This window comes from Lagopus muta, chromosome 7 (assembly GCF_023343835.1).
Source record: "Lagopus muta isolate bLagMut1 chromosome 7, bLagMut1 primary, whole genome shotgun sequence".
NCBI classification, from domain to species: Eukaryota; Metazoa; Chordata; class Aves; order Galliformes; family Phasianidae; genus Lagopus; species Lagopus muta.
This window is the reverse complement of record NC_064439.1, coordinates 16,114,307-16,135,994: the sequence shown is the minus strand read 5'-3', so window position 1 is coordinate 16,135,994 and position 21,688 is coordinate 16,114,307. Positions and strand designations below refer to the sequence as shown.

The 21,688-nt window shown below is 41.7% G+C and overlaps 1 protein-coding gene and 1 long non-coding RNA gene across 5 annotated transcripts; one reads left to right on the top strand and one right to left on the bottom strand.

Moving 5' to 3' along the window:
- The first annotated feature begins 35 nt into the window (after positions 1-35).
- PDSS1 (decaprenyl diphosphate synthase subunit 1) lies at positions 36-21,664 on the top strand. Of its 4 annotated transcripts, none has more exons than XM_048950925.1 (11): positions 36-186; positions 845-909; positions 1,820-1,943; positions 2,303-2,433; positions 10,101-10,242; positions 11,003-11,114; positions 11,203-11,312; positions 17,778-17,858; positions 18,002-18,115; positions 20,718-20,798; positions 21,517-21,664. In XM_048950925.1, exons 1-11 carry the CDS (start codon positions 61-63, stop codon positions 21,655-21,657), a joined length of 1,227 nt encoding a protein of 408 aa, XP_048806882.1. In that variant the 5' UTR covers positions 36-60; the 3' UTR covers positions 21,658-21,664. The 4 variants fall into 4 exon arrangements, with proteins under 4 accessions (XP_048806882.1, XP_048806883.1, XP_048806885.1 ...); XM_048950926.1 differs by lacking the exon at positions 36-186 and adding an exon at positions 306-757; XM_048950928.1 differs by lacking the exons at positions 36-186; positions 845-909; positions 1,820-1,943 and adding an exon at positions 8,539-8,632 and having other exon boundaries at positions 2,319-2,433.
- LOC125695882 (uncharacterized) lies at positions 5,183-8,529 on the bottom strand. Its single transcript, XR_007378077.1, has 2 exons — positions 7,814-8,529; positions 5,183-7,164 (listed from the first exon to the last, which is right to left on the bottom strand). It is a non-coding gene; the product is annotated as an uncharacterized LOC125695882 (long non-coding RNA).
- Positions 21,665-21,688: the final 24 nt, after the last annotated feature.

Below are 21,688 nucleotides of genomic sequence, written 5' to 3'. Positions count from 1 at the left end.
GGGCTTCCGCCTCCGGGTCGCGGCGGTGAGGACGGCGGTGCCGGCGCTGCCGGGGACGGCATGGCCTCGCGCTTGTGGTGGCGGTGCGGCGCTTCCTGCTGCCGGGCGCCGCCGCTCGACCCCGCGCCGCCTCTCCTCCCGCCGGCTCCCGGCCCGCGCGGACCGCCGCCCGCCCTGCGCGCCGCGGTGAGTGCGGCGGGCGCCTGGAGGTCACCGGCGATGAATGGGGCGGCGGGGCCCAGGAAGCGGCGCCGAGCCGGGCGTGGCGGCAGGGCGGCTCCGCGTGCTCTGGGCGGTGGTGACGGGTGTGGGGCCCGGGGGTCCGAGCCTGCTGAAGGGTCTCTGAGGACGTTGTCGGCTTTGGGGTTACGTTCTTGGCGTCCGCAGGGTGTAGGTGTAAATCATAGCCGAATTAAAACGGCTTCAGGGGAAAACAGAGCGTACGTTCTTCACTTCGTGCGGCGTTTTACAGAAAGCTCCCGTCCCTTTCTGTGCGAGCGGTGGTGTCTGGATTTATCTGTAACACGGGGAACGTTTGAAAACTGCACTTCCGTGAGTGCAAGAGCAAGCACTGCTCGCTGGAAGTGCGCTGATCGCTTTGCTGGCTGCTCCTGCAAGGGGAGAAAGTTCACTGCGCCTGAGCAGAAGTCTGTAAGTCGGCATCTCATGGACGCAGGGGCAGCGGCGCTTCACGTGATGCAGAGGAGGATTAAGAGGCTGCCTTTGCTGCTGAGCTGTTCAGAAAAAAAATGGGGAGGTGCTGAACGCTTGCTTTTGTAATCAGATGTTTTCCATCCATTTTGAATTCTGTTTTTGAAATTAACCTTGGTTTTTCTTTGCACAGATGTGTCACTTTCCCCAAAGAAGCCCAGTATGGTCATTTCCAAAACTGTGTAGTATATCTTGGCGGTAAGTTGGAGGCCCTTGTTCCTTGATGGGAAAAGATGTAGTTACTGGCTGACCTGTGCAGTCACCGTGAGCCATAAGCATAGACTGAAAGTAAGGTTATTTGCTACAGAACATTGGATAATTCCACATAGACCACCGTTGTGGTGTTGGGCTAGAGTCTGAGTCTTCCATTCAGGAGGGCAGTGGGCAAAGCTCATTTCAAATCATGAAATACATTTTGAAAAATGAGACACACTAAGAACCATAGCCTTCAGCTCCAGGGAATATAAAGAAATAATAAGACCCAGGTATAATGCACCTTGATGTATGCAGGTAGAACTTTGACCCTTATTGCTGCATGGGATCATGATACTAACTGGAAGTATTGATTTAATGTATAACTTAGGTTAGGCCATCTCATGTAGCTGGGTGTGTAAAGGGAAACTTTCAAATCCAAGCCAGGAACATTTGTCTAGAAGTGGGAAGAAATTGGCAGAACAATTGTGTTGCTAGAAGATGAAGGCTTCATCTACAACTGTGCACTACAGTACCATACAGTGTGTTCCAAAGGAATAAGCTGAGAGCAGTGTAGTTTGGTACTCAGGAGACTTCTGTAATCTGTTAAGCGCATGAGTGCTTGGGGAATATGGTGATTATTGGTTTCCAAATGCTGCACTTTGCTAGCTCCTAGAAGTCTACAATCATCAACAAGTAGCTTTGCTGTCCTTATTCCTCAGTAGTTAGTTAAAATGAGTATTTTGATGCCTTGTGTTTATCTTTTAGCTATTTCACTATTTTTTTTGGGGGGTGGGGGGGAAGAGGGGAGGGAGGAAAAGGAAGGAGGAAGGTATGCTTTGAACGGCTTCTATTTGTAGAACCAAGGGAAGTTGACTTTTAACAACATTTATCTTTTGAAAAACCCTGTCACCAGGTTTTATCATACAAGTACAGCCCACATGTGCAGCTGCAGTAAGACAGTTAGTGATGAAAAATACCAAGACCCTTTTCAACTTGGCAGAAAAGACTTGAAGAATCTCTATGAGGATATTAAAAAGGTAAGGAGTTTTGGTGACTGTTCTGGGATATCGTAACGATTCTGACGTTAATTGCAACTGTTGTTGTGGAGGGTAGTTACTTAGGGACTGTTCTTCATGTTTATGAAAAGCTGTTTGTAAACTTATCTGGAAGTAAAGAAAGCATTTTGACATACTGTATAGAACTAGAATGCAATTTTTGTTTTATCCTGACATACAGTGCTTGAATACATCAATTATATTTCAGATTACAATGAAAAGTAAAAATGACGTCAGCTTACATTGGGTGGAATGAAAAGGGCAATAACCTTTTATGTGCATACTACTTGAACTGTAAGATTGGCTTTGTGACTTTAATGCTGGTGTCTTCTTTTCTGTAGGAGTTACTTGTATCTACTGCTGAACTTAAGGAAATGTGTGAATATTACTTTGATGGGAAAGGAAAGGCCTTTCGACCAATGATCGTGGTGCTAATGGCAAGGGCTTGCAACATTCACCATAGCAATTCCAGGTGAGTCAGTTGCTCTTCAGTATATGGACTTACATCGTACTTGAAATGCATCATTCCTGCATTTCCCCAAAAAGATGTCAAGTAACTTTATAGAAATAAAATGTTACTCAATAAAGCCTGAGTTTAAATTCCATATTGAAGATGTATTTTTGAATTTAGCAGTGCAAAGTGGACTACTGGTTTTATTATATGCTTCAAGATGAGAAATTGCGGGCTGTACCTCAGTTGTAACTGAGGTGATGGAAAACAATGTGGTCAAATTCTGGTGAGGCTTTTAAGCAAATTGTAGCTTCTTTCATAAATGATTTGTTAGAATCTGTAACACTCTTGGAAACTGTTAACTGTTTTTCAGTTGTAACCATTTTTGTAGCTGTTAAACTCTTGAACAGATGAGAACTTTGTTGTAAGAAGGGACTTTCATAATGTGTGTTTGTTATTACACAGAAAAGCCATCAAGCAGGTGGCATAATTGTATTTGATGCTGTGAGACATTGAGACAGTCAGAGGTGCTACAGCTCTGGGAGCAGATTTGTATGCTTTAATGTCAGGTTCTTTATTCAAAGATTCTGCTGTTATCCTCATGATTTTCAATTTGAGAGTTTTGACAGAGTAGAACATCACTCCTTGCTCTGCCTGACAGCAGATACTTATTTCCACATATTCCTGTCAGTTTTGTTTGTGTTTTGTGGTAAAAATGTTGGCTGAAGTGCTCTCTGCATTCCAGTTATGTTTCCAGTCTGCCCTCATAGAATTTCAAGTATGACATTTTTGGTCCCTAGCCAGAAGTGTCTTGACTTGAATTTATTGATCTCAAGGGATTTCCCAGCTACTGCACCATCATCTCCTTAGTGATAACTTAGTGCCTTGTTGAATTATTTGATTTTTATACCTTCGAGCACAGCATATATTTTGTGGCTTGATATGGCACCTTTCCCTGTATAACAGTGAAATTTTCTCCCTTCCAATGTGAATATAATTTCTAAGGGGAAAGAAAAACCTAATTGGCAATATGCTGTCCTGCGTGTGCCAGTTTGTCTTGGACCAATGAACTTCACTTCAGCTTAATTCAGTTTTCTGTACAGTACCACTCTGAGACAGTGACAAAGACATAAAAAGAAGAAATAATGTTACTGAAAGTCCTCAGAGACATCCTTTCCCACAGCACTGATTTGCTTAATATTTTTACAAGTGCTCTTGCCATGAGTGTGGCAGTGGCACTTTCTGATGACAGTCATTCTTGATGACTTGCCATCTGTGGTGGAATGAAAGGTAGAACAATGAAACAAAAATTTCTGTTTGAGCTTGAAGGCTCACAAGTGTCCCATTATGAAGTAACCTCAGTGAGATTTGCAGACACCTCTGTGAAAAACCTTGAAGTGATCCTCGTGTGCATCGATCACAAAATAGCCAGTTCAGCTAAGGAAGAGCTAATATAACTGTACAGTGCTTTGTGAAATCATCAGTTCCATGTTTCCTGTGTTTAAAGAAAGATGAGGGATGGACTGGAAGGATAATCAGGGTGAGTGAAGGACTTGCTATCTGCAGGAAGAAAGCTGTTTAAAACAATGTACAGTATTGATAAGAGTAAATGTGTTCAGGATGGAAATTTAGGAGAGTTTTAACAATTGGAACAGTGAGTTTTTGGAACAGCCATCTGGTCAGAGTAATGGAAAAGATAGTTCTATCTCATTCTAATGTGTTGTATGAGAAGCTTATCAATAAAATTATGTAGTGTACAGGCAATACCAAGAAGTCCAGACTTGATGTAAGGAAGCATATAATGGTATTTGCTGCCTTTTAACATGTATATGCTCATGCATATACATTTGTCCATGTGTTATGCTGTCTTTAAACAGTCAGGACCACTTTGACATCTGCCCTGTGCCGGTGAGAAAGTGTGATCTCAGACTCTGAATGCTACATATTACTAAGTCCAGTAGCCAACCCTCAGCACTGACGCTGCTTTATAGATACCTGTGTCATTTGACAGCTTTTGTACAGCTCTCAGTTTTTGTCAGCACCTCCAAACTATGCTCGATGATTAAAAGTCTCATTAATTTAAGTGTACCTTTTATGAGAAGAGGCCCAGTCACCATCTCTGTCATGTCTGTCATGTTTAGTTTTTTCTTTATTCTTGGTTTTTTGGGTTTTTTTTGTTTTTTTGTTTTTTTTAGAATGAAATTCTGAGTAGGGAGAGCAGAAAGGTTTCAATAAAAGAAGAGAATGAATCCCCAGTGTATTTATCTTTCTCTTTGCTTCATGACGCTTTTCTTAAAGACTGTAATTGTAACTGAAATTCATATATGTTTCTGCAAGCCTTTTGGCTGCTGCATGATGTCCAACATCTTTTGAGGGTTGGGTAGGCCATGTGAAAGAATACACTCTCATATTTTGCATGCCTACTTGGTATGTGGATTAATGAAGTTTCATATGCATTTTCTTCTCTTTGCTTTTAAGTTTCTTGAGGCAGGCTGTGTGTTAACACCTGTTTCATCTATATGTATACTTCCAGCTCACACTGACAGTATTTTCATTATTGTTGCTTCTTACAGAATTACTGCTTCTGGTTGACAAATTGTTCTTCCATCTTTTTACTGTTCGTGAGGGAAAATGTATGTGTAGAGAAACAAACTGCATTTTTGCTACTCTGCTACTCTGCTGTAGATCTGAGACGGGGAAAAACAGCTCTTGCTTTCCATTCTGCCTCTCTTGTTGCTTGTTTTTGGGTTGGTGGTTTTTTGTTCGGTTGTTTCTTTTTGTTTTTTTTTTTCTTTGTTCTTTTGAGATGTTTCTCCTTTTTCAACTTGTCATTTCTCTTGAAGCATTTTATCATGCTTTTTGCTCAGTTAGTATTGATTCTTTTCCCAGACTTGTTTTACTTTGGTTCCCACACATGTAATCAGATACTGGACAGAACATTGATAGACATGTGGGGTGAGCCCATTTCCTATGCTGTTTATCTTTTATGTTTAAGTTTATATATATATAAAATTCCGCCTCAGAGGCTTGTATGACTGCTGTTGAATTTGTTTTGTCTTAGAATCATAGAATATCCTGAGTTGGAAGGGACTCATAAGGGCCTATCAAGTCCTGGCTCCACACAGCGCCACAATCAGACCACATCTCTTGAGAGCTTTGTCCAGATGCCTCTTGAATTACAGCAGCTTGGTGCCATGCCCACAGCCCTGTGCAGCCCGTTCCAAGCCTGAACACCCTCTGGTGCAGAACCATTCCCTGAGCCCAGCTGCCCTCCCCTCACACAGCTCCATGCCGTTCCCTCAGCCCTGTCGCTGTCACACAGAGCAGAGCTCAGCGCTGCCCTCCGCTCCCTGTGAGGAGCTGCAGCCGCCATCAGGCCTCCCCTCAGCTCCTCTGCTCTGGGCTGAGCGCAGCCAGGCACCTCAGCTGCTCCTCACACATCCTGTCCTCCAGACCTTTCACCATCTTTGTAGCTCTTCTTTGGACACACTGATAGTTTTATGTCCTTTTCATACTGTGCTGCCCAAAGCTGTATGTTGCTCAAGCTGAGGCCACACCAGTGCATTGTAGAGCAGTTCAGTCTCTTCCCTCGCCCAGTGGCCATGCTGCGCTTGATGCACCACCTGGTGCATCAGGCCTGGCCTTCCTGGCTGACTGGGCACACTGTTGGCTCGTGTTCAACTTGCTGTCAACCAAGACCCCCCAGGTCTCCTTCAGTGACACTGCTCTCCAGTGCCACATCCCTCAATCTGTATGTAATAGCCAGAGTTGCCCCTTTTCAGGTGCAGAATCCAGCACTTGCTCTTGTTAAACTTGGTGTCACTGGTGATTGCCCAGCTCTCTCATTTGCCTAGAGGCCTGCAAGGCATTTTCACCCTCAGTGAAGTCAACAGCTCCTCCCAGTTTAGTATCATCAGCAAACTTACTCAAAAACACCCTCTAATTCTACATCCAAATTAAAGAGACATAAAAGAGAACTGACCCTAAAATGGAGCCCTGCTAGTGACTGGATGCCAGTCTGAGGTAGCACCATTTACTACAACCCAGACCATGCTGCCCTTCTCAGCTGTCCTACAGTTTTCTGGATCCACCATGCTTTTGCTGGTTCTTCAGTTGTTTTTTGTTGTTTTTCTAGGTTGTTTTTGCTTTGTTTCCCTTTCCTATGGTACTACTTGAAAAGGTACTACTCTTCCCTGCTTGGTTATTAAAATAACAGGACACAACTTCGTAAGGATATGAGTCCTGATCTTTTGAAGCAGTTCACAGTGATGTCTCTGTCTTCACAGAGCCCCATGAGAATGGATGAAATTTCTTAGGGAATGGAGACAGATACCCAGATAGCTCTGCTTACTGATTAAGTGATATGATCTTTTGAGTTTAGATTTGAGAAGGTTAGCTATATAGAATGCCCCTAGCAGGTTAGCTGGCATTCTACAGTAGGGTTGCTTTGGTTTAGTCATTGTAAAGAGAATGACTGTTGTACAAGGCCATAACGATCCAAAATGTTGTCAAAAAATAGCCATCCAAAGCATTCAGGCTGTTTTGTGCTAGTATGGTTTATTTTTCTCTTCCCCTTGAATATCCATTTGTCAAAAGTCCAGCTCTGAGTCTTCATTTTTTAGGTTTTTTGTTTGTTTGTTTAGTGATGGCAACTTATCTTTGTGTGAGAATGAAAATTACTGTAAAGAGTTGAAATTGAAGTCATGCAAACCGTCAGTTTCACACATCCCCTGATGTTTCTTCACATGACACCTGTGTGCAGAATTTCACAGAATTATCACTTAACCTGATGGGTCCTTGGTTTCTATGTAAGATATATTCTCCAAGGGTGCTTATATATAGGAATTTTTGTCTATTTCTGCAACTGAAATGAGAGACAAACAGAAAGAAGGCCAAAGAAGTACAGAGGCATCTTGATGGAGAAAATAGTGAGCAAAAAAATGTTTAGGGAGGAAACAAAGGGAAATAAGTATATCAAAATGGTAGAGAAATACTTAAATATAATGTCATAGCCAAACTGGACTGAATATTTCCTATCATATGGGGATCTGCCAGCAACCCTAGCCCTCTTTGCTTTCCTTCTTCATTGTCAGATGCCTCTACTGTTTGCTGTTTCTCAGTAGTTCTGTAGTTTGTTCCTAGTTAACACATCCCTTCACTATGCTTCCATTAGTTTGTAGTGTCCTTCTGTGTCATAGGCTGTGTTTCTGAAGCGTTACTTTTTTTTAGCCACATGAACTTAACAGCAGAAATGTACTTTGAGGAGTGTGATTGTTCAGCAGAAATTTTGCAAGTTTCTGGCCTTTTAACTGGCAGTATTTACCTACTGGCATACACATAGCAAAGCACCTTGTTGCAGCTGTTAATGTTGTGTTGGTTTGGAGACAGAAGTTTTGCTCACCTGTAAGTTCAACGTTGGTCTTCTTCAGTGCGTTTGAAACAAGTTCTGGTTCCTTGTGGTACTGTGTGCCTATAAATGATTGCTGCAGAATCAAGCAGGAGATCCTGTTGAAAAGTAGAATGTGATCAAGGACTCACATGTGCGTTATATTCATTTCTAAAAGATGAAGTTCTAGTTGCACAGAATATACTTGTAATATACAGCACCTTGGGGTGCCTTTATTCTGAGAATGACCTAAAAATGGCATCACTGCACTCAGTGGACTCGTGGTGATCCAGTTACCTGCTGACCTGAGTTACTACCGGCACTTTTTGCTTTTGTTTTGCAGGCGGAGTTGAATGAAAAATGACAGGGAAAAAGGAAGATCCCATTTCTTTTGTGTTTTCCCTAAAGTAGGCATGCTCTGATTCCAAATTTTTTCTTACAAGTGTTTGTAGGAAGCTACTGCAAAATTTCTGGCCACAGATGGGAAGAACCTTGCTGGAGAACTTCCGGAAATAGCAGCTTTATAAAAAGCCTCCAGGTTGATTTATAACGGGTGATATAACTTGTATGAAGCCAGACACTTTAACCCTGCCATTTTTGGTCATTGTCAGAAATGAGCTGCACTGTAAAACAGAATTTTCAAAACCTGTTTTTGAAATGTCTGTGCTTGTGCTGCATTCATACTACTGAAAATATTGGCGTGTCTGTGAGTGTTGCCCTTTACTGCTACTTCCCAGCAGGAAGTCCAGTCTGCTGTCATATTAATGAAAAAGGGAGTCCCCAAAAGGAGACCTGTGCATGAAAGAGGCTGGAGACCTTTACAGTTGTTTGAAGGTAAGTTCTCCTACTTAGTAACGATGTATTTTCTTGAAAACTGCTTAGACTGAACTAGCACTTGACTAAATTACTAGTCCACAGTGAAACTTACCATCAAACAGCTATGAAGGTTTCCAGCTCTTATTTTTGTGTTATTCAAAAGCTACGTTTTCACAGCCTGTGAGCCACACATCCTGCTATTGTTCAGGATGTAGAACTCCCACTGACAGCAATGCATAGCTCTGCATAGAGGTAGGTGTCAGAACACTGTGTTATGTCAGCAGACTGCAAGATGTTCTTTCATTTTGTGATTAATCACTAGATTTTAATAGACTAGGCAGTGCAAAATTTTAGATTTCATTCAGTTGAGCTGAAATGATTAACTTCTGCTTTATCTCAGTTCTTTTTTCTCACTTCTTATTCTGTTCTGCTTGAAAATAGTGTTATTTGCTCTGCTAATTGTATACTAGAAGTAAGGTGTTTATATATCAGAATATAAAGAATATTCTATTCTTTTCTCATCCATGTGGGATTGTTAGGGCTATAGGGCAAGGCTGATGGGGTAGCATTTCTGGGATCCTGCATGCAGCTTTTTATGAGATCACAGATGATGTAGATAATAAAACAAGGCAGGGGCAGTTTGGCAGTAGGGTTGATGGTGCTTTTTTCTGAGGTAGGACAGGTCTTTCGTGTTCGTTGTGCCAGTGTGGTCCCTAGGTAGTTGCTGTTATGTTCTTCCATGTCTTTTTCACCTAGTTTGAAAAATAAAGTAAATGTGAACTACTGAGAGTTGAATCATCAGTGTTAGGTCTTCCCAAAGGCTGAATTTCCTTAGGAGTTAGTAGTTCGTGTTTACAGCCCTACAGTGATTGCAGTATAATTCCGGTTAATTCTTCAGGCTTTTGAAGAACCTCTGAAGTCTTAGAATAATCGGATAAGATAAAAGGATAAGATCAGCAAATTATGTATTCAGATGTAGAATAAAGGTTTTCTTTGTCTGCTGTTCTCTCCAGCGTGCTGGTTTGTAGTTTGGGAGAGTTTGTGGTGCTGCAGCAGAGCAATAGGGAGATGAGGAAAACTTTAAACGCTGCTACAAAGCTACTTGGCATCCTTTTCTCTGCCCTTTTCCTGATTTCTGTCTTCTTGGAATGAAGCATCCTTAATGCTGTGCTATTTATTGCAGTCTGGATTTAGCAGGATTACAGTCAGTAACTGAGGAGTTTCGCAATGCTGTTAATGCAGCAAGACAGAAAAGGGCCTAACGAGGATGGAAACATTGCGCTGTGGTTCTTGTACTAACATAATCTTACTTTCTCTTGTCTTCCTAATTTCAGGTTTGAAAGATGGGGTTCAGACCATGGAAAAGCTGCAACAGCTGTTTTCAGCAAAATATATTTTTGCGTGGTTTTAGTAGAGATTTCTTGCAGTCGCACTGCAGCACACAAAATGTGTTTAATTAAATGTCAAATCTTGTTTTTCATTTTAGGGAGGTGCAAGCAAGCCAGCGCTCCGTGGCCATAATTGCAGAGATGATCCACACAGCTAGCCTCGTTCATGATGATGTCATTGATGATGCAAATTCTCGCAGAGGAAAAATGACAGTCAACCAGATCTGGGGAGAGAGGAAGGTGAGGATAGAAGGATTGCATTTTAGTTGTGGCAGAGCAGAAACATCCAGGCTCTTTGCTGTGTTTCTATCTCGGCACAGTCTTGGGATATTCCAGAAAAAGTGTGAAGCCTTGTGTCCAGACTGTAGGTAAGACAAATGGGTGTTCTGTTACTGAACTTTTGGAAGCATTAGAGAAGCTGTGATTCTGGAGTAACTGTTAATGCTTTCAACTTCCCCGTGTCTTTCGCTTTTGAATTTGTACCTCATTTAAAACATAGTAGGTTAGACTGTGTCAGTGATGAATGCACAACATTTTCTGGTCAGCATGAGGATATTTTGAGTGCTGCTTCTTCACGGAGTGAAGGAAGGCCTTAATCAAAACATGTAAGGAAAAAAGATAATTACTGGTACATCAGAACTGATCGAGGCAGTTCAGAGCTGACATGGTGTAACAGTCACAGCAGAACAGTCAGATAGAAAGGAAATGCTTCAAACTTACCATGAAAACACATGCAGATGTTGCACAGAGAGAGAGCACTACTTATGCAGAAAAATTTAACCAGCGGTATAAGATAGGAACTGAGAGATGGTTCCAAGTGGAACGTTTGGCTGTCTTCTGCTTTCTCTCTGTTACAATGAGAAATGTATGCTTTATGTAGGAAAATGATGTGATGTGAGAAGGTGTGCCAAAAATAACAAAGTTGTATCATCTGTACTAATGCTTGCAGGAAAACAAAAGATTTTTCTTTTTCCTTTTATTTTTTCTTTTTAACTCTTAGGCAGTTCTAGCTGGTGATTTCATCCTATCAGCTGCTTCCTTAGCTTTAGCACGAATTGGAAACACTACTATCGTCTCTGTTCTAACTCAGGTGATTGAAGATCTGGTGCGTGGTAAGGTCTTTTTCTGTTTTTATCTTCAGACTTGTTTGCTTCAGCAGTAAACCCACAAATAAAAACTTGAATCTGTGCGAAATTTCAGGTGAATTCCTCCAGTTGGGTTCCAAGGAAAATGAGAATGAGAGATTTGCTCACTACCTCGAGAAGACTTTTAAGAAGACGGCGAGTCTGATAGCAAACAGTTGTAAAGCAGTATGTACGTCTGTCTCTTCCAACGTTAACATACCGTACTGTAAGCTTCACAGCTCAACTCCTGATTATTTTTGCTTTCTCTGGAGACCCTCCAAAGTAAAGCCTTTAGATGATGTTCTGCCAGAATGAGTCTGATATTGTGCGCTTTATCCCAGTTCAGCTGGGTAGCCTCCAATATTGGTTTTCATTTCTTCCTGTTTTATATTCATGCACAGATGTATTGATATTCAGAACAGGGTTCACAGTGGCAGCCACAAATTTATGAAATTCTGCGAGTTTCAGGCAATGTTTTTTAATGTCAGTTGAGAATTCCTGATCCTGTAATTTGATTTTAAGTCTTCTCTGACATCTGGTCCCACCCGTCAATGCAAACTGGGACCTTAAATTACAGCAGTGGGAGAAAACAAGCACTTGCATATACTCCACATTATATTCTCAAAAAAAACACAAGCACGTACGTGTTGGTTTGTCTGGAACCCTGCTATATCTAACTTTACCCGTTGGCCAGTTCTGATAATTCACTACAGAAGGATCTGATTCAAAATGATGTCCTTCTTCAAAAAACTTGTGCAGAAAATGGAGAAGCTGAGCACTAGTCTTATCCCCATTGAGTTATATACAATATTGAAATTCTTTTCTTTCTTTCTTTTTTTTTTCTTTTTTTCTTTTTTTTATGGAAGCAATTATAGCTGGTGTGTGGCATAGCAAGAGAGTTCTGGGGGTATTAGATTATAAACCTGTGTCAATCTTCCTGTGTTCTCAGAGCGCTTGTGTATTTGTGCCACAGACAGCAGCTGAAAATTGCTTCTATCCAGAAAATCATGTAGAATGAGAGACACGCATTGTGTGGGGAGGAAAATTGTCTTTCATTATACAGTTTCTTCTGGTCAGAGGAGAGAACTGAAATTTTCTGGATTGCTTGTATTGATGACAGAGTGACCCAGGCAAGAATTTCCCTTTGCAATTCCTTTATGTTAGTGGGAGTTGGAGTAGTGAGGAGCATCATTATTTATTTTCTGCTACCCCCCAAAAACCCCCACAAAGATTTTACATGAACTTTGACAGTCATCCTAATAGAACCTTCGTGGAGAGAAGGATCACCGTCCCACTGAGGGGGGTCTCCTCACAAATCTGTTATTTGGAATGTTTTCCTTTTCATAACTCACAGAAGAATTAAGGATTTGAGCATTTACTTCCATACTGTTGCTGTGATGCAGGTGAATGGGAAGGACGTGTTTGAGTGCTGTTCTTCAAGTAACTCTTCTGAGTTGTTCCAGTGCTGAATTTCTGCATGTTTATATGTAGTAGAATTTATGTTACAAATTAAAACAAAGGAGGCTTTTCTCCTTAAGGTGAGATCACACTTGCAGGACACAGTATGCATGATTTGTATTTGCATGCCTACCTCTGTTTCATGGATTAGGAGAGCTCTGCTGTTTTTTTGGCAGTGAAAAGTTTGGGTTTGTTTTGTTTTGTTTTTTTTTTTCTTCTCCATTCATATGATTTTGACCATAAATCAGAAGGGAGTTCTGTCAGTGAAGATGATCACCGGGATCATCATTGTAGCTTGAAAGGAAATTCATCTGGGGAATGAAGAGTATTCACATCCTATTTTCTGGGACAAAACCAAGGAGGGAGATTATGGATTTACAGAACATCAGCTGTAACTGGGCGAGTCACCAGATGCAGTTCAAATCCTTCTAATGATAGGAAAAGACACTGGTTAGTTTTGGTGCATAACTGAGCACAAATATTAACTGGAATGTCAAACTGGTTCAGGAGGCATCTTAGAATTGTACACTGGGTAGGAGGAATGCAGAGTATTCCTGGTAAGATGTCTGAGCAGGGTGATCACTGGTCTGTCAGCGCTCGTCTGTTCAACGCTTCAGATATCTTCTGCATCTCCAAGGCATCACAGCACTCGAATCAAACATCCTTTACTATAGCAATAACTGTTGTTTTTAATTGACAGAGCAGTATGCTCAAAATATTAGAGCCATCCCAGTCCTCAGTTTCTTTCTACCATAGTTTTACATGGGGGAATGTAACCAAAGTTGCAACCAAAGTAATACATTGCAAAAGAAAATGATGGCAGATGGCCCAGAGGGTCACTGAAGGCTTAGTTACTGAAAGGCATTTTTCAGAGAATCACAGCAGGTGACTGGTTCAAAATTTAATAATGAGTCTGCAGTGGAATTTCTGTCTGTCATCAGTCACGCTGGAGAAGGCAAAATAAATTTAGCAGGTTCTCTTTTTTTTTTTTTTTTTTTTAAATCATGCCTTAATGTGTATTCCTAACCCTTGTAAAGCTATTTGTATTTTGCATAACACACTTTCAAAACAGGGATTTAAACACGCTTGTTGCAAGATCAGTGTGAAGTTGCACAAGAGATGGATTTGTTTGATAGGGGAGAGCATGCAGCCTCGGGGAGTGAGACATGATTGTGTGTGGGAGGTCTGGCTGAGGGACTGAAGGAAGGAACAGCATCAGCTCTGCATCTACTTTAACTAGTTCATGGTTTCATGTATGCACCGGGCTCCTGCTGAAAAAAACATCTGCCAGGGTATGGAAGTGGTGCTGAAGAAAATAATACCTCTGAAATACTAGAAGCTGAAACACCACCAGCAAAATGGATCTCTGCCCCATCCTCAAACTAAGCACACTGACTACAGTAACGTCTGATGAAAGATGTAGGCTCATAGCATCAGTGGCATCAGATGGTCAGCTAACAAATTTCCTTGCAGTAGTTCCTGTGGGATTTTCTTCTTCATAATCTGTTTACTATGAGAAAGATTATCATAAATACATTGCAGATACTGAGACAGATAACTTTTACTTGAGGACATATTAAATGTATGAAAATGCAAACTGTGGTCAAAAGTTGTCTGCTGCATGCAGAGCTGCTGGGTAGATGCCTTCCTCTAGTAGGCAGACCTTCCTAACCTCCTTCCCAAGAGTTATCAATGGGGATTTGAGGAGGCTGGAGGAGAGTGGGCCCTGTGGCAGTGAAGGCTAAAAGCATAAGGGGCTGCATCGCCAGCACATCAAGGCAATGTGGCTGGTTTCCTTTGCTCTGCACATGTCAGACCTCACTGTCAGTAGTGTACTCAAGCTGAGCTCACTCATACAAGACCAAGGTTCTCATTGCTGGGTGAGTTCAGAGATGGCTGGGGGCTGAAGCATGTAGTGTAACAAGAGTTGGCTTCAGCTTGGAGTAGAGAAAGCTGAGGGGGAATCCTCATGTTGTCTCCAGCTGTGTCAGAGTGTAGGAGAAGATGGAGATGCAGGGTGAAAGGAAGAGCTTTTCCATGAAAATTTTCAATTAGATATTGAGAAAAAATTCTTGGTGAGTTTGGTCAAATGCTGGAACACATTGCCCATACAGGGCGTGGGATTTCCATCCTTGGAGATGGTCAGAACTCAGCTGGACACAGCCCTGAGCAACCTGTTCTGACTGTAGTAAGCCCTGGTTTGAGCAGATGAACGGACCAAATTATCTTAAGAGGTCTCTTTCAACCCAAACTATTCTGGAATTCCCCTGGAAGAGTGGTGCTATCACCTCAAAACTGAGCCAGGTGAGCTGCAACCAAGAAAGTCCTGACTGCTTCAGATGGGATGTGGAGGAAGGCTGGAGAGCAGCTGAAGGGGAAGATTTCAGAGCTTTCTCCTTTCCAAGATGGCCCCCAGCCTAGGAGAAGGAGAACAAACATCTCGTGTGCCATTTAGACAAGCGTGTTTCTTCCCAGCAGCAGGTGCTTCTGTTTGGGGGTACAAGTCACCAGTGCAGACGTGCAAGTGTTCGAAACCCCAGCTGCTCTATTTTCACGTGGCAGGTAGAAGAGCAGGATGTATCCAGAGGTGATGGCAGAATACTTTATGGATGTGAAAAGTCAGCAGGGAGGCAAGATTGGTTTACAGGCTGTCATGTAACACAAAAGATTGGAAACGATTTTCTATCTTAAAAAGTGTGTTTGAAATAATACCAAGCAGATTGACTTGGTTGAATGAATTCAAAGAACATTTCTGAAGAATTTGTTCCACTTGATATAAGGAAGGATTTTTTTAAATCAGAATTTACTAGAGGACAAGTCTGAATTCTTGCAAGATTAAATTTTTAATCAACAAACCCCCACATAGGGGAGCTATAGGATGACCTGCAAGGCATCAGCTTTATCACTTAAGCATACATAATTATATTTATGTTGTTATACTGATTTTTATTTGTAAATGTCTTCTATTATCCCAGTATGGCCTCAGGCTGACTCCCATTGCTTGCAGAGCAGCAGGCTGACTGGGACAAGCCTGCCTGCATCCCAGTGAGTGTCCATTTGGGGGCAATAATCCACAAGAACAGTTTTAGAAATTGGATCCTGGAGGAGCCCTGCTGGGAGGACCCAGTGGTGTTTGCAGGTTTATGGTGTGGTCATGGTAAGAGAGTAGCGAAAGGTCTATTAGATCTGATGGATTTATTTTTTTGGTCCTCTGAGTTGTTTGTAATGTAAATAGGGCATACAAAAAAGGTCTTCTCTTGCAAAGATGCAGGAATTCATTTTTGCAGTGGTGAATTTTCTCGTGTAAAGAACTGGTGCTTTTGTTTTTGAAACGCACATGCAGTGCTGTAATTCCCTGTGTGGGTGATGTCAGTGTTCCCAGAGAACTGCCCACCTGCAGTGACAGCTCTGCTCTGACCTCTCAGCTTAAAGAGGAAGCTCTTCTCTAGCTGTAGCCCTTCCTCCCTCCACCTACCAGTTTGTCCCCACTCTGACTCTTTGCCATCAACCAGGATTTTGCCAATTGAATATCCTTCTGCTGAATTATTTTAATTCTTTACATTCAGTTTGGTAATATGCAAAGATTTCATTGGCACGGGGTAAATGCAGTCCCTCTGCCTTGCTGATCTTTGTATTACAGAAGCACCAAGTTTTCTAGGCACTGCAGAGCAGCAGATGATGTTAGCTTTGAGGGGCAAATACTGCTAGTTAAGAGAAAAGCTTCAGAAGGAGGGTACAAGGGCAAGGTGTCCTCCCTGGACAGTCTCTAGCAAGTCCCACTTGAGTGCCCCATATTTGCAGCTCAGTGTTTTAATAGCCTATGTCATATGAATAGACATAGGTAGTGTCATTTCCCTGCTATGCTGTCCTCTTAAATAAAACTGGGAAGAGCGAGATGTTAATGGCTGAGACCCCTGGGGGTCTGCTGTTACCCATCCATGAAGGCTATGACGGGGAATTTTCTGGTGCTTAGTTACAAAATGCACTGAAGCGTGACATAGTCTCCAACTTTGTATACACTGCATCATACTCATTAGGGTATATGTAATACATTGATCCTTCAGCATCTAACATTGTTTCACGTCCATCTTCATGATCACCCTCAAAGCTATTCCTCGACCTGCTTTTTGCTGGGGATTCTTTTTTTTTTTCCGTTTGTTCTTAATGATCCTACCTTTTGTGTTCCTTACAGAGATGGTCTTTGTAATTTACTGACTCATTTTTATGTCACCTGGTTTTCCTAGCGTATTCTGAGTCTCGCAGTAAATGAAATGCATCTTCGCCCCTTCCACCAGCCACAGCAGACTTGGATGGGTTTTGTCCCCTATTTCTGATAGCTTCATTGAGGACAGGAATAAGGCAATTTAAACATAGCCAACCTCATTCTGCACTCAACAGATAAGTGCAGAAGCATAAGTGCCCTTCCCTGGAGGCAATATAGTTCCCAGGTTGTTCCTCAGTCCTATATTTCAGTTTTGTGGAATTTATTTAGTGAAAGCTCCCTCTCAAGTAGTCAGTTCCTCTGTCTCTGCTCAGTTAAAGTATTTATCTCAGTTTTGTGATCCTGTTGTCTACCTCGGTGAGCTTTCTTCATTCTCTACCTTATTTCTCTTTGCCATTTATCCCTTGATACCTTTGTCTGCAAGCTTATCAGGTGTCTTCTGAGCAGTTCTGTTTCAGGCAGATAACATCACCCTTAAAAATAACCTTATCTCAACTAACCCTCCTCTGTGGGTGCAACTCCTCCAATTTTGTGGATCTTTTATGAGGCATGCAATGTGCAATTATCTATTGTCTGACTTACAATTATCCCCTGGCTGATTTATAAATGTAATAAATTTAATTCATCTGTCTCTGGACTGGGATATGACTATTAGCCTGCATGTGCAATGCATCTTTATTTCTTCTCTCTTCATCCGTGCATTATAATTTCTAACTGATGAATATTTAATAAACCTAATCTCCTATCAGACTTGAATATATTCTTAATAGTGCACTGCCCCTCAGCTTTGTTTCCTAATAAGCTTGGCTGTTGTGTGTATCCAAGAGATAAGCAAGAATGTGCTGCCGAGTCAGCATTTAATCCTTTCCCGGATTCTCACTGTTGGTGCTTGCTGTGTCACCCTCTGGTCACAGGCCAGAAGCAGCTCCTGGCTGAATCTTTCCATTCACTTGTTTTGTTTTTCTTTTCAGGTTTCAATTCTAGGCTGCCCCGATCCCAAAGTTCACGAGATCGCATACCAGTATGGAAAAAACGTTGGCATTGCTTTTCAGGTAGTGCTTTTGTTGAAATAAGGGGAATCTTAACTTTTCCCAACTGCCTTAGAAACTGACGTGGGCTGTCTTAATTCTATAAATGTAATTTTAACAAGAATTAAAAAAAATGCCCTAAGCTAATCGTCGTTGTCTCCTTGCAGCTAATAGATGATGTGCTGGATTTTACATCATGTGCTGACCATCTTGGGAAACCAGCAGCAGCAGATCTCAAGCTTGGGTTAGCCACAGGCCCTGTCTTGTTTGCTTGTCGACAGGTAAGTTAAAAGAAACACATTTACCCCAAACCAAATGTATACGTGGCTCTTCACAGCCACACAGAGATCCAGCTCACATGCATCACTTCTTCAGTGTAAGTGATGAACACAGCCTGGGCACATGTGAACAATCAGTGCATTCAGTATCAGCTGGAATTTGAGTGCATGTGTTGTCAGATTGACACCTTCCTCCTCAGTTACTCTTGCCCCTTGCATCAAGAGAAGCATTAGTCTTTTGCTGCCCTCAATGCCCTGACTTTGCAAAGGTGCAGGTATTCCGGGAGATTTTCTGCACACTGGCTGCTTGCCTTATGTTCTTTCCTCAGACACCATGTTCTCCCCAGGCTGCCTACGTAACCTTTTTGCCAAGTTCTAGGCTTTGTATCCAATCTGGAGCACAGTTGAAAACATGGGAAGCTTTCCCTTCTTTACAGTTGTGCTGCTGGAGGTAAATGTAAAAGTAGTTTGGATAAGTGAAAGGAGTAAAACAGTAAGTTTAAAATTGGTCAGGATTTTTAGTGGCATGAGAATGATTTAGAGGAGTAAAAAGGAAGCAGAAATACTAGCAGCATCAAAATTGGTAGTAATCCATAGAAGGGAGAAAGCCTGGTGTAATGCACCTTGCTCAGGTTTCTGCTTTGCCTGAGGAAAGATTTGGGACTTAGAAAGCAGTCCTTCCTTCCAAGCTCCATGATATGCTAGGTGGCACAACTAGTTCCAGACAGAGCTCTGGGCTGTGTTCTTTCTCTCAGTGGAATTGCTCAGAGCTTGAGATGGGAAAAATTTTAAATAATTTATTTTAAAAATACAGCTTTCTAACATTTACTGTCCCCTCTTTCTTAACAAAAGAGTCCAGGAAGAGGCTGGAATGTATGCATGTGTTTGTTTCTTCATCCTTTGGGCATTTACAAGGACATGCATCTCAGAATAGACAGGAAAGGGAGGAGTATCAACCGCTTGGGAGTGCAGACTGATGCACGCTGAGAACAACCTCCTCCATGTGTTCAGTTCTTCCCCATAGGTGTGTCTGGGGGGCATGCAGACTTGTTCTTGAATTTTATTGCAGAATTTGTTAGTGAGCAGCAGGGTCTTGTTAGCAGCAAGTTGTCTAAATGGACAGTGAGAGACAGGTACAGAAAGAGGGTGCAGTTGTGTGATGGGGTTTTTTATCTACTTGTATGGAGAAGCAAGGATGTAGTACAAAGACACTGATGAGGACTTGGCAGAGAAAGGGTGACTGACCATCTTTTGGGGTTGACTATCGCAGTGTTTAAGTTAAAATTATTATTTTATGAATTTGCTTGGATTTGCTGTTTGTCTCTTTCAGGCTCACTTATCATTTGATTACTTGTGTTTTATAAAAAATATGGAAATACAAAAAAACCTACCTGCTTCATTTTAAAGTCTGACTCGATCGTCATAGGTCACTTCTAAACACTTCTTCTCATTGTATCTGGTAGATGACAAGTGTAAGTCCTTGCATTGAAAGGTAACTTGATCGTCTTGCAAAGATTTCCTCACTAAGCGGAAGGCCTTGCTGAACATTTCCTGCTGTTTTCAAGAAACTGAAAGAACAGCACTACAGACTTAAGTGATATATAAACAAAGTATAAGTGCTAAAAAGAAATCTGGAGCTAAATGCTTATCTGTGCCACTAGTGAAAGCAGTTTTATCTCTTTTTATCTGAAAAGTCGTGAGCGAGGACTTGAAGACGGTCCAAAATGCAATTGTTACCTATAGGCTGTCTCCTCTTGGAATGAATGTTACTGCTGTCCTGCACACCCTTTAATTTATCTGGCAGTCCTCACATTGTCTTGCCAACAACCACACTTCTGTGAACGTTGTCCAGCTCTCAACTGACGGCCTTTTCTTCTTGTCCTCTATCCTCTACTGAGATGCAGTTTTTTGCACTGCAGTACTGAGTGACCTTAATACAAACACGTTCAAGCTCAACATAAGACCTGTTCACACCATGAGAAGTTATTTCTTTCTTTTTTTAAGAAATGCACTGCTGTACATTACTTCTTGAGTTACTCTTTAAGTGGTACAGCTGAAGAAGGAGGGTTTATTTTTATTACAGCCAGTCTTGTCAGATGCTCATAAACTACTCTTTATATCTGTGTAACTGCTAAAAATAGCTTTTCATTTCAGGTGGGAATTTTTATATTCTTTGAAGCTCAGGTATAAAAAGTGAATGCGTGTGAATCCTATATCACTGTAAATATGGATAATGTGAACACTGCAATTAACTTGTCATTATGTGGAAAGAAAGCTGGAATCTAGAGAAAGTCAGCTGTGAGTCACCAATGAACTTTTAAATGTATCTTCCACAATGAGTGCCTCTGAGTAACAGAGAAGTGTCACAACAGTGAGGGATATCACGCTTGTTCCCTAACAAGGAGTGCATAGATCTCTGGTTTCATAACCACAGGTGTGCAAGGAAAGCAGGTAACTGTGTGAGTGAGTGTGCTGCAGTAAATCTGTAGGGACTGCAACAGTAGGGAATGGCAGCTGTACTTCATTTTTTTTCCACCTTAGCACAGCCAGCTGCTGCGTGGAGAACTACTCACAAGCAGTACAAAACTTCTTGCTTTGTGCTTAGTTTCCAGAAATGAATGCCATGATAATGAGACGATTCAGTAAGCCAGGAGATGTCGAACGTGCTCGGAAGTACGTGTTGCAGGTAGGAACGGTGTCAGACATTTCCTCCCTGAAGTCAGTCTGAATTTCATTGTGTCTAAAGCAGAACAGCAGAGTTGCATTATTTGAATGGATGTTCAGAAGCATGTGAGGTGTGTGTTGGTACCATGCTGGTACTCCAAGCTGCACAATGTACTGGCACAATGTTTTAACAGAAATGTGAATTACTGGGTTGAATAGATTGTTGGCTTTTTTTTAATCCTCAAAAAGCATCAAATCTCTCTAATAAAAATGAAAAGCTCGTGCATTAACTCAGTTCCTTCAGCTGAAGAGTTGCTGTGTCCAGTGACTGATGTAAGCAGCAACTAATGATTGCAACTGAAGTGCTCGCTCCCATTTTAGCTGACTGATGTGAAAAGAGTAAATAATTGTGCAGAAGTAATACATATCTAGTCAGCACAGCATGGGGCATTTTTATGCTTCTATTTTGGGCAGGAGAGGAGTTAAGCAATTAGTTTCTAGTCCTACTGAATAATATGTTACCGATACAAGTGTTGTTTTATGAGCACAATTAAGTTTAGTGCTGATAAGTTTTGGTGTTTTAAAGCTTTGGGGAAGATTCAGTGGATCCTCACTCCTTCAACATATAACAGCGTTCAGGAGACTTAAAACCTTTAAAACTACCACTGTAACAATAAGGGGCAAAAGACAGGAAGGGGCTGCTCGGTTATCCACTGTGTTTCATTTTTATCCTACACAAGAGTGACGGTGTGCAGCAAACAACCTACCTCGCCCAGCGCTACTGCCACGAAGCTACGAGAGAGATCAGCAAACTGCGCCCATCCCCTGAAAGAGAAGCCCTCATTCAACTGACAGAAATGGTACTCATGCGAGACAAGTGAGAGAACTCCTTCCACTCGTTCTGGCAGCTAC